At 36.1% G+C, this 12,348-nt stretch overlaps 2 protein-coding genes across 5 annotated transcripts in view; one reads left to right on the top strand and one right to left on the bottom strand.

The window, feature by feature from the left end:
- LOC126886096 (uncharacterized) overlaps positions 1-11,403 on the bottom strand; it is an 80,687-nt gene extending 69,284 nt beyond the window's left edge. The window contains exons 1-2 of the mRNA XM_050652939.1: positions 9,967-11,403; positions 9,234-9,840 (exon numbers count right to left, since the gene is read on the bottom strand). Coding sequence (XP_050508896.1) covers positions 9,234-9,840; positions 9,967-11,403 — 2,044 coding nt within the window. The remainder of the gene's footprint in view (positions 1-9,233; positions 9,841-9,966) is intronic.
- The window catches only part of LOC114339984 (uncharacterized), a 1,283,677-nt gene that overhangs the window by 1,058,527 nt on the left and 212,802 nt on the right, over positions 1-12,348 (top strand). The gene's annotated exons all lie outside the window — the stretch shown is intronic.

The raw sequence follows: 12,348 nt of genomic DNA on the forward strand, positions 1-12,348 counted from the left end.
AGGGTACAAGAGGACGGCTTAAGTAAAGTAACTACAAAATTTTTAATAATATAATTTGTTCAACTAATAGGTGCAAAGGTGTCTGGAAAATAATAAAAATGTTTAAAACATTGCTTACTTATTTCATACACTCAATGTATTTTTTTATGTAAGGATATAGAAAATAATATTTTGAAAAATATTTAAAATATAGTAGTAAGTCTTAAATTTCACATTACATAAAGTAGTTAAGTCTGCTAGTCTACAAAATTAAAAACAAATAGAATACATACTTAAAAAAAATTAAAGCACTCATGCCATACCAAACGAACTACATTCTTACATATTTTAAAAAGAAAAATCTTTAATTTTGCCCAACCCGACTAAACTATCGGCAGGTAAAAAGTCTGCAGTAGGCGGGGGCCCTACTGTTGAAATAGATTAGAAAATTAAAATAAACTTATCTACCATTATGAAATTCTAATTTGACACAAAAAACTGTATCCTGGATTAAGAACAAGTGTGTAGAATACTCTCGTGAATTAAGAAGCGTTTCTACTGTAGGGTGACCATATCATAAATTTGAAAAAAACGGGACACATCCAAGCAGCAGTAGCGCACCTACAATTTTTCTCTGGGGGGAAGGGGGTTGGCTTGGGCGTCGAAATTTTTTTCTATATTTTGTGAAAGACAAGTTACATTTTCCTGCTATTATTTATATATTTTTCATATGCCCTCTAGGAAAGGGGGTTTAACTCCCAAACCCCCCCCCCCCTGGGTGCGCTACTGCCAAGAAGGGTTTGGAGCGATAATACACAAACAGGGATTGAAACACCGTCTTTTAGCTAATTTGGAACCTATAAATCCTTTTCAATTTTAAATGTGTAATTTACGTACGATCAAGACTGCGAAACGCAGAAAACTAAAAAACTACGCTAGAATGATGTGGATAAACAACCAATCCGTCAAAACAAAACAGGGAAGAATAAAAAATAGCGAGAAACACAGCAAACTCAACAAATAAAAAGAAGAAAAATGACGGGTTTCGCTGGAGGGCATTAAAAAAGACAGAAAACCATCAAATATAACAATTTTACAAAAAAGTCAGATAAAAAAATACGTCCAGCATTAAAACAAGAGTACCAAAAAACAAAAAAAAAAGAGAAACCCTGTTTGAAGACAAACAGATCAGCAGAATATGAGAAGAATATTACGAAAAAATGCTATTCGGTATGAAGGAAACAGATGAAGAAGAACAAGATAACAACGAAGTAGAAATTTTCACAGAAGAAAACGTACAAAAACAAATATTAAAAACATAGAAAACGGAAAAGCAGCAGAAGAAAATGAAATAACAGTGGAAAAAAATACAGAGGAAGAGAATTACATAAGGAAATAAACCAGCTAATACAACAAAAAATATGAACAAAACAGACTACCAGCCGATTGGAACGCAGATATTATAGTAGGTACCTATATACAGTAAAACCCCGCAAATCCTAACTAATTGGGGGGACAGCCTGTTCGGATTCCGAAAAGGTCGGATTATCCGAAAGTTAGCCTAACTAATAATTGAAAGTTTACTTTGTCGTTGATTTTGAGTCGCTGTGCCTGTCTCTCTCCCTCTTCCACCCATCTCAGATTGATGTCACTGATGCAGAGCCAGTGTCATCATTTGTGCTTAGTCGTTAACTCCATGGCTTGATTTCTAATTTGAATAAGCTCCATTTTTCCCCGTTCCCCTATACAAGATGGATCAGAAAACTAAGAAGAAAGTGTAATTACAGAATGGATTGAAGCTGACGACAAAGGGAGCGAAGAATTTACGGATGAATACATTGTAGACTTGGTTCAACCTCAAGGCAACCCTAATGACTAATGAAGATGAAGAAAGCGAGGAAGAAGTTTCCCTGTCATATTGAGTGTCACACGCAGATGCCACTAAAGCTCTGGGTGTGGCTCTACGTTACGTGGAGCATAACTCTGCTGCATTACCAGTAGATGTAATGTTTATGTGTAAATAGAATTAGAATTAAACAATGGTTTCGAATTCACCTGTATAAGTTGCAAGTTGGGAGGGTCAGGTAGTAAAAAAGTTACGAATTGGCCGGTGTACATTTTGATTTGAAAAAGTTTGTCATTAAGAGTTACGAGTTGGCGCGTGTCTATTGGAAGAAGGAGAATGTCACGGTTAAAGAATTTAAGGGACTGGTTTAGATGCAGTTCTATAGAACTCTTTAGAGCAGAGGTGGATAGATTAAAGATAGTGATGATGATATCCAACCTCCGATTAGGAGACGGCACTTGAAGAAGAAGAAGATATTAGATTTTACTGATTATGCCGCCCCCTTGTGATGCCGCCTGATGCGGCTGCCTCACCGCATCATAGAACGGCACGGCCCTGAAAATTACAGTCTTTTCGTCGCTACAGGTAAAAATAAGTAATTAAATATCTTATATCAGATAGAGTATTCATTTTTAGTAGATGAACAAAGGTTTAAAATGGCAGTTTTTGAATTTTGGTACGATTATTTGTTGCTTCGGAAGTTGCAAAAATAAACTTTTGCAAAAATAAACTTAAGACTGATATTACATGAAAAATTGGGTCAAACAGTCCATGTTCAGTCCAGATATAACAAAAAATTTCAAGGTGATTCGTCAATTAGTTTACATTTTATTCAATTTGTTTAATAAAAAATCCTTTTCTTTGCAATGATAAAGCATGCTTTTCTTCATAAAATAATGATACAGCAATTTTGTGGAAAGTACATGAAAGAAGAATACTTATGTTTTCAAAGTTTTTAAAAAAATAATAAAAACTCATTTTTATCATTCCGAAAATATTTTAGTAAAGTAGAGTCATTTTTGACTTATAAACAATTTGAATAACTTTGTTAGTATTGACTGCAAACTAAATTAATCGACTAAGGGATGGAAAAAACCTACCGGTTATAACCTAAACCCAGTTTTTTTAATTCGAAACAACCGGTTTTACCGGTTGTTTTTGTCCCGGTTATAACCGGTTTTTTTCTTTTTAAAGTAATAACCATTGAAAAACCGAATAAGTTGCCTGTGGAAAAAAATTAATTTAGAGAAAAATGAAGAAATTTCTATATATTTTCGATCTTAATCATATAATATTATAAATAATAAATGCGAAGTAATTAACCCAAACAACCATAATTCAACTTTTATTTACTAATAGAGAACTGGACGAAAGTGTCACATCAGCTTTTATGAAACAATTTTGAGAATAGTTATTTAGATTAATAAATGTTTCAAAGACTGGTGGAATGGTGCATGTGATGATAATATTTACATAAAAGTATGTGATCTGCTTGAAATCGATATTCCAACCATCATCAGCTAAAGAATTGTTTATACTTGAGTACTTGAGACTTGAGACTCTTGTATAATGTGAATACCGAAATACGATTAGGAATCTCCATTATGTAATTTTTAAACAATAAATAATTCTTACGAAATAAATGGTAGGTATTATACAAACGTATTAAAAAATATTACCTACTGAAATTTTTTGATGGCAATAGAGAAGTAAATACTGAATTGGTTTATCGAATTTATTTTGTAAAATACCTAAAGTCATTTGGACATTTTTTAAAACTTGATAGATCCAAGGGACATTTTGATAGATCGATAGGATCATCACTTTTGGGAATATCCCAATTATTGACAACGCAATATACGCCGACGCCGTCTACAACGAGCGACGAATCAGAGATTGGGGTACTCTGGCCCATTTTTAGGGTAACTTGAAAGCGCCTGGGAAAATTTTTATAGGTTGAATTGGTTGGGGAATTTTTCGGGAGGAAAATTGAGCAAACTAAAGTGCAATATAAATGTAACATTATAACTTATTGAGTATTTGCTTTTGATTAAAAAAAAACCGAAAACCGGTTTTTGGAACAACCGATTTTTTGACCGGTTATAACCGCCAGGTTAAACCGTAAGTTAAAAAAACCGGTATAACCAAAAACCGGTTTTTTGTTCAACAAGCGCCATCCCTAGACTTTAGGATTTAAAAAGCTGGTACTTTTACATTATTATTATATTATCGGTTTATAACGTTCTTCGTCTTCCGATACCCGTTCGCCATTCCTCTCTGTCCGTACATTGATCTACTTGCAGACCTCTTTCATCCATGGCTTTGTTTATTCCTGCCTGCCAACTTTTCCTCGGTATACCTCATCTTCTTCTATCTTGCAGTTTCCATTTTTGCCCTTGTTTTGGGATTCTGTCTTCATGCATTCTTTATACGTGACCAAACCATCGTAGTTGTATTTCGTTGGTTTCGTCATTTATTGTATGTGTGACCTTCATTATTTCTCGTATCCGTTCATTGGTGACATGTTCTCTTCTTGATCTTCCTGCAGCCCTTCTCCAGAAATCCATTTCGGTGACCTCTAACATTCGTTTTGATTTTTCCTTCATATGCCATACTTCGCAGCTGTATGTTATAATGCTTTTCACTACGGCGTTATAGATCTTTTTCTTGTTTTGGTTGTTTACCTGCTTGTCCCAGAGTACTGAGTTTAGGAGCCTAATTGCTTTCCTGCCCTGAGTGTTTCGTTCTTTAACGGCTCCGTCTAGTGTTCCATCATTCGTGATTTTTATATTCATACCCAGGTATTTATATTCGTTACATTTACTGATTGTTTCTCCTCCTTCTATAGTCGAGGAAATGAAGCATTTTGACTCGCAATTTTTTCGCCCAGCATGGATTTACTTGAAATTTTCACAGAAGGTAGGGCGTAGGGAATAGGCCAAGGATCATTTTCTATATCATGCCGCTGTACGCTAAAAGCTTGGGGTGGTTGCCACCCCATCTCGGGGACGGGAAATTTTTATTGCATTTTAACCATGTAAATCGATGTAAAAAGTAATTCTAAGAAAGAAATGTTTTTTACATTTTCTTCGTAAAACTAATATTTTTCGAGTTATTCGCGCTTGAAAGTAACAGTTTTTCGACGAAAAAATCGACTTTTTATTAGAGGGTTTTTTGAGAATACCTCGAAAAATATGCATTTTATCAAAAAATACTGTAGATATGAAAAATTTATCTTTTAGTAACACAAATTACCCCTGTAGTTATCACATTGTTTTCGATGTGTACTTTTACATAAATGTTAAAAAAAACTTTTACCTTGATTAATTACGGTCAAAGTTAGGCACTTTTTTTTATTTAATTCACAGCTAGTTTCTTTATAATAATTAAGAAACCTAACTAGCGCTATTTTAAAGTTCAAGGTATGTGGTGTGAGTTTTTATTCAATCTCACCCCACCGTGGCAAAAATGGTTTAATTATTACCTTTTGCCTAATTGGACATAGGTGAATATTTTAGGACCACACCCGTATGTCCCGTCCTTCGATATAAACAAAATAGTGAACTTTTAGGAGAACTGGTTCGAATAATTTGATTTGGTCTGGTTTTAAAGGTGCTAATTAATACGATAGAAAGGGTTGTGTATTAGCGATAAATAAGGGTATTCGGCGAACAAAACATTTATTAACAAAAAAAACAACGAATTTAACAAATAAGCGGCTTAACGATAAATGATATTCTTAATAGCGAACGAGAGAGAGTAAGAGTCTTTTTAATCTATTAATTATTGCGGAGAGAGTATTTTTACGGCGAAGAGAGACGCACAAGCGAACAAAGTGTTCAACTCGGAGAGCAGAAAGAGACTGCTGAAATTCTATTCAAATCTCTGCACTATTATCTTTGATAGTTTAGTTTACACCATTCGCCCTGAAAAGGGCCAAACACATGTTACACTTCTTTGGCAAAATGACCTGCTTTTACCCCGAAACGATAAAAAATGCAGATGTATATTTTATGAAACACACAACGCTACACTCAAGTTTTTCAGAGAATTAAATATTTTAAACACAATACAGATTGTCCCAACAGATTTACAGAGAGATATTTTTATAAAAGCAAATTAATGTAAATAACTGTTGTTTTCACAACATACTCCCCCGCGTTGAAGCACTGGCTTTAACATAAACCTAACCTAACATAAATCAACTTACAATGTTCTTAAGCGAAAACACTAAACTTAACTTAATTTTAACAGTCATTCGGTAGAGGACACAATTTATTAATAGAGCGCTTGAAGACTCCATCTTTAGTTTTGACCGATGCAACTCTTACTCGGCCATCCTTTCCGGGAAAGACATCAATCACTCTTGCTAGAGCCCAGTAAAGAGGAGGAGTGTTATCTTCAATCAACAAGACGAGATCGTTGGGCTCTAGGTTCTTATGAGGAAGAAACCATTTAGGGCGATTTTGGAGTCTGTTCAAGTAGTCAATTGACCATTTTTTCCAAAACATTTGCTGGAGTTTAGAGAGATGTTGCCATAAACTTAATCTATTTTCGGGAATGTGGATTACATCCCTTTCAGGAAATGACGTAAGAGATTGTCCAATCAAGAAATGTCCAGGGGTCAGATAGGTTAGATCAGAGGGATCATTTGAGAGGGAGCAAAGCGGTCGAGAGTTGAGCACAGCTTCAATTTGAGTGAGAACAGTGGTAAATTCTTCAAAAGTGAGCTTAATATCACCCATGAGTCTACGGATATGATGCTTTGCGCTCTTTATAGCGCTTTCCCAGATGCCACCATGATGAGGGGCTCGAGGAACTATGGTTTTCCAGCGAATATGAGATGATGCCAAAAAATCATTAATAGAGCGAGAGTGCTTTTTATCTTTTAAAAACTTATAAAGTTCAAACAACTGATTACGAGCTCCCAAAAAGTTCGTAGCGTTGTCACTGAATATAGTCTGAGGGAGGCCTCTACGGCTAATAAAACGTTTTAGAGCGAGAAGAAACGTCTCTGTAGAAAGGCCGGACACGACTTCAATGTGAACAGCTCGAGTCGATAGACAAACGAAAAGAGCAATATAAGATTTTATCAAAGGAGCTTTGCGGAGTTTGGAAGCTTTGATCTGAAAGGGCCCGCCAAAATCTAATCCGACATGAGCGAATACTCGAGAGGATTGCAAACGTTCCTTTGGTAAATCTTCCATAATCTGAATAGCGGGTTTGGCATTAAACCTAAAACAAACCATACATTGGTGTATGACCTTTTTAACTTCACGTAGTCCATTTAAAGGCCAATATTTAAGTCGAATTTGAGATAAAGTATTTTGAGGACCAGAGTGACAAAGTCTGATATGTTCTCTCTGAAGAAAGAGACGTACTACACGATTTTTTGAGGGAAGGAGAAGAGGATATTTTTGATCAAATGTAACGTCTGAGTTACCAAGGCGACCTCCTACACGCAGCATTTCATTTTCATCCAAAAAGGGGTTTAAGCGTAAAATAGACTTATTGGATAGAGTTTTACCTTTTTTAATCTCAGAAATCTCAAGCGAGAAAGAAGAATACTGAAGCATCTTAACAATCTTCAGTTCAGCGTTTTGAAGTTCGCTTACTTCAAGAGAATTTGATAACTTATGAGAAGGCGATTTGGCATTATTGGCAAACCTGAATATAAATGCTAAAGTTCTTACAAACCTTGAAAAATTAGAGAACCTATCAGAAAGAGAGGTGAAAAAATCTATTTGATCATTTCGAATGTGAAGAGTTACTTTCCTTTCTTCGGGTAACTTGGAGGTATAAACTTTTGGATTGTATTTCAACAAATCCAACCGAGATTGATTCAAAAATTGAGGACCATGAAACCACAAAGAAGATTTAAGTATTTCAGCGGGTAGCATTCCTCGGGAGAGTATGTCGGCAGGATTCTCTTTGGATCGTACGTGCCTCCAATGAGCGTTAGGAGAATTATCTAAAATTTGTGCAACCCTATTTGCTACAAATTGAGTCCAACGAGAGGGATGCGAACGAAGCCAAGCGAGAACAATTTCTGAATCCGACCACATATTTATAGAGTCTAAGCGAGAGAGTTTTTCTTCAATAATATTAGCAATCCTTGCTGTGAGCTTACTACACAATAGCGCACCCATGAGTTCCAATCTTGGGAGAGTCAAGGGTTTTAGCGGAGCGACACGACTCTTAGATGCTGAAAGTGAACAAGATACTTGTTCTGATCTATAAATCACACGTAGGTAGATGCAAGCTCCATAAGCCTTTAAACTTGCATCCGAGAATGCGTGAATCTCAACACTAGTGATTTCTTGACTTAAAAAGAGACACCGAGGTATATTTAAATCCTTAAAATTAGAGAGACTGCGAACAAAATTTAGCCACTCATGCAACGTATCTGCATCTATGATATCGTTCCAATTAATTTTGGAAATCCAAATTTGTTGCATGATTAATTTAGCGACAACTGTAACTGGGTTAATTAGGCCTTGAGGATCAAATATTTGGGCAATCATTGACAGTACTTCTCTCTTGGTGTACGAGTCCTTTAAGGTAAAATTTGGGAGAGAGATTGAGAAGGTGTCAAGAATAGGATTCCAACATAAACCTAAAACCTTATTGGAGCCATTATCTGGAGCTATTACATAAGTAGTGTTCGAAGAGAGAGAAGAGATATTTTTTAAAAACAAGTCTGAGTTAGAACACCATTTATGGAGAGAGATACAAGCGGTTCCAAGCAAACTAGTTATTTCCTTATGAGCTTTAAGGAGAGTCTGTACATCATTAGCGCCATAGAGAATGTCATCAATGTAACAACTATTTTGAAGAGCATCACTGGCCAGAGGATACTCAGTCTGATAAGTTTGTGCCAGTTCCATTAAACAGCGAGTACTCTGAAAGCTAGCGCTTTTAGTTCCATACGTTACGGTTTGCAATTCAAGACACTCAATGTCTTTTTCAGGGGAGTCACGCCACAGAATATTTAAAAGAGAGGTTTGAGCAGGATTTATTCTAACTTGTCTATACATTTTTTGTATATCCGTTGTAAAAACGAAGGAATACAATCTAAACCGTAGCAAAATGTCAAAAAGTTCCGGTTGAAGAGTAGGACCTTTGAGTAAAATATCATTGAGCGAATAACCACTAGAGCTTTTCATCGAACCATCAAAAACAACCCTAAGCTTTGTTGTTAAAGATTCTTCCTTAAACACACAGTGATGCGGTAGAAAATATTTACTTTCTAACTTTTCGTTGGTTAGAGAGAGAGGCACTATTTTCGCATGTTCGAGAAGAAGATATTCATTAATGAAAGATTTATATTGAGCGTATGTACTTTCGTTTTTTAAGAGCCTATGTTCTAATTTCATAAATCTTTTAAAGGCCATTTTAAAGGATTCACCTAACATTTTATTAGCGTTTTCAGAGACAAATGGAAGATTTACTTGAAAGCGGCCTGAAGGTAATACAAGAGTAGTTTTGCTAAATATTTGTTCCGCTAATTCTTCATCGGGAGTTAATTTACTAACGAGGGGAACTTCTTCAATTTCGAAAAATTGTTGAAGCAACTTATCCAACTGATTTTCTTCGGGTTCGGATTGAACAAAGAGAGAAACATTTGACTGAGAGATAGCCAAATGTGAATTACGGTGAAAAACCTGAGGATTAATTGTACCAAAAATAACATAGCCTAAGTGAGTATTCTGAAGAATGGGAAGATTTTTTCCTAACCGTATAAATCCATCCGTCAATAATTCACTATAGATATCACCAGCTAGAAGCAAATCAATTTTACCCGGAACAGAATACGAGGGATCTGCGAGAGTGAGATCCTGTGGGACTTTTATTTTACTTCTATCTATAGTAGCTCTAGGAAGCCTACAAGTTATACTATCGAGTACAGCGAAAGAAGTTTTAAAACTTCTGTCCTTTACATTATAGGGGAAAAATTCTAAGTTTAACATTTCGTTTGAGAGTGAGGTGTTTTCGGATATGGTTGATATCTGTAGCTGTTTAAAATAAGGGATGAGTTTTAACTTCTCAACCAAATCACGAGAGATAAACGAATGTTGGCTCCCATTATCTAGGAGCGCTCTGGCATGCATGGGTCTGCCGTCTTTCGAATAAACGGTTACTAAAGCGGTAGCCAACAATACATCAGTTTTAACTGATAAAGCGGAGAGAGATGTGGCTGCCTGAGAATCTGGAGACTTTTGCATATCTAAAGGAGGTCTGGATGAGCTAGTAGAAGCTTCATTTTGGCTGCGATTATTAAAAGAATGCTGAGTAGATATGGGAGCGACAACACGAGAAGCACCTTGAGAATTTTGAGGAGTTTGAGCATTGCGCTCACGAGAGAGAGCTTGCCTATTGATGTTACTAGAGGAGGAGACATTTTCAGAGGTTCCATGGAGGGATGAGTGATGATGACCCCCACACAAAGTACATGATCGAGTAGAGCCGCAATCTTGAGAGAAATGTTTACTACCCAAACAATTAAAACACAGTTTCTTACCTTTTACAAAATTAAATTTTTCCTGTAAAGAGAGGCATTTAAAATCATTACACTGATAAACCTTATGAGCATTACTTCTGCAAAAAGTACAATTATTATCAGAGAAAGAGTGTGATGGTTGGTCAACTGATGAGAAGAAAGATGTTTTTGATTGAGACCTGTTATTAACCTTTTTATCATGATCTGAAACATTTAATTTTTCCTGAATATCACACTTTATCTCGAGAAATTTAAAAAACTGTGAAAGGGTAGGTAAGGTCTTTGTCCCAATATCATATTCAAAGGCCCTATGTGTAGAAAAATCTAATTTTTGTAAAAATATTTCAATTAATAGTAAATCCCAATGCTCAATTGGTACGGACATATTTTTCAAAGCGAGCAGCGTCTGCTGAGCTAGAGTTAAAAATTCGCGTAACGCCTTTGAATTACTTTTAACTAGAGATGGAGCCTTTAACAATTTTTGAATGTGTAAGCTAATCACTCGCGATTTGTTTTCGTAACGATCTTTGAGAGTTTTTACAGCTATATCGAAATTTTCGTCGATAACTTCGATGTTGTCGATCAACTGGAGGGGTTCATTTCGCAGGAACGATTTAAGGTAAATAAATCGTTGCACATTATTGAGTTCTTCATTGTTCACTATTAGCGTCTCGAAGAGCTGGTAGAACGAGTTGAACTCAGAGAATGACCCGCAGAACGTTTGCATGGTGATCTCAGGAAGCCTAACCTTAGCAGTGGCCACAGTTGACTGAGTGCTATTTGATCTGAGAGGAGGGGGGCCCAACAATAACTCGTCCATCTTACGCTGTAGGCCCGCGAGAATAGAGAAATATTTTTGCTCAGTTGTTACCCTGTCTTCTGCTTCAGTACCGGCTTCATCAATCTCGTCTATCTGATCCATTATTTCTTCATATTTTAAAAAACAGGTTTTTAATTCTGTTTGCCGAAATTGAAATTGTAGCGCATCCTTTTCCGTACTAGCCTTTTGTGAGAGCCAGTTTTCAATTCTTGTAATTTTAGCCTTTAAAGGCGTCCTTTTTTTCTTGAGGTCTTCCATTTCTATCCCGAATTCGATTGAACACACGGCGAGAGAGAGTCTATCGATACGCGGCAAAATCTAAATTGCACTGGAGAGTTTTTTGCCAATTAACAAGCGCGGCGAGAGAATAAGAGTCTAAGTTTCACAGAGCGATACAGCGTCTACGTTAAATGTCTACAAAAGTGTTTTTGACCGTAAAATGTCTTTGAGCAGAGTTTACCTTGGATCAGCAATAAAAGTTTTAAAAAATGGAAAAAGCTCACCAAATTAGTCCAATTGATAAAGCAACAGGCGGCAGCTACTAACCACACACAATAACTTCACTTCCTTTCACTTAGAGTTTATCGCGACGCGAACTAACAAGTCTTGTAGAGGTATTACACACAAAAATGTCCGAAAAAGCGGCACAAACGCGAAAACCAAACAAAAATCCGGGTCGATGTAGACCATCAAATGGTGTGAGTTTTTATTCAATCTCACCCCACCGTGGCAAAAATGGTTTAATTATTACCTTTTGCCTAATTGGACATAGGTGAATATTTTAGGACCACACCCGTATGTCCCGTCCTTCGATATAAACAAAATAGTGAACTTTTAGGAGAACTGGTTCGAATAATTTGATTTGGTCTGGTTTTAAAGGTGCTAATTAATACGATAGAAAGGGTTGTGTATTAGCGATAAATAAGGGTATTCGGCGAACAAAACATTTATTAACAAAAAAAACAACGAATTTAACAAATAAGCGGCTTAACGATAAATGATATTCTTAATAGCGAACGAGAGAGAGTAAGAGTCTTTTTAATCTATTAATTATTGCGGAGAGAGTATTTTTACGGCGAAGAGAGACGCACAAGCGAACAAAGTGTTCAACTCGGAGAGCAGAAAGAGACTGCTGAAATTCTATTCAAATCTCTGCACTATTATCTTTGATAGTTTAGTTTACACCATTCGCCCTGAAAAGGG

Source organism: Diabrotica virgifera, chromosome 6 (genome assembly GCF_917563875.1).
Source record: "Diabrotica virgifera virgifera chromosome 6, PGI_DIABVI_V3a".
NCBI classification, from domain to species: Eukaryota; Metazoa; Arthropoda; class Insecta; order Coleoptera; family Chrysomelidae; genus Diabrotica; species Diabrotica virgifera.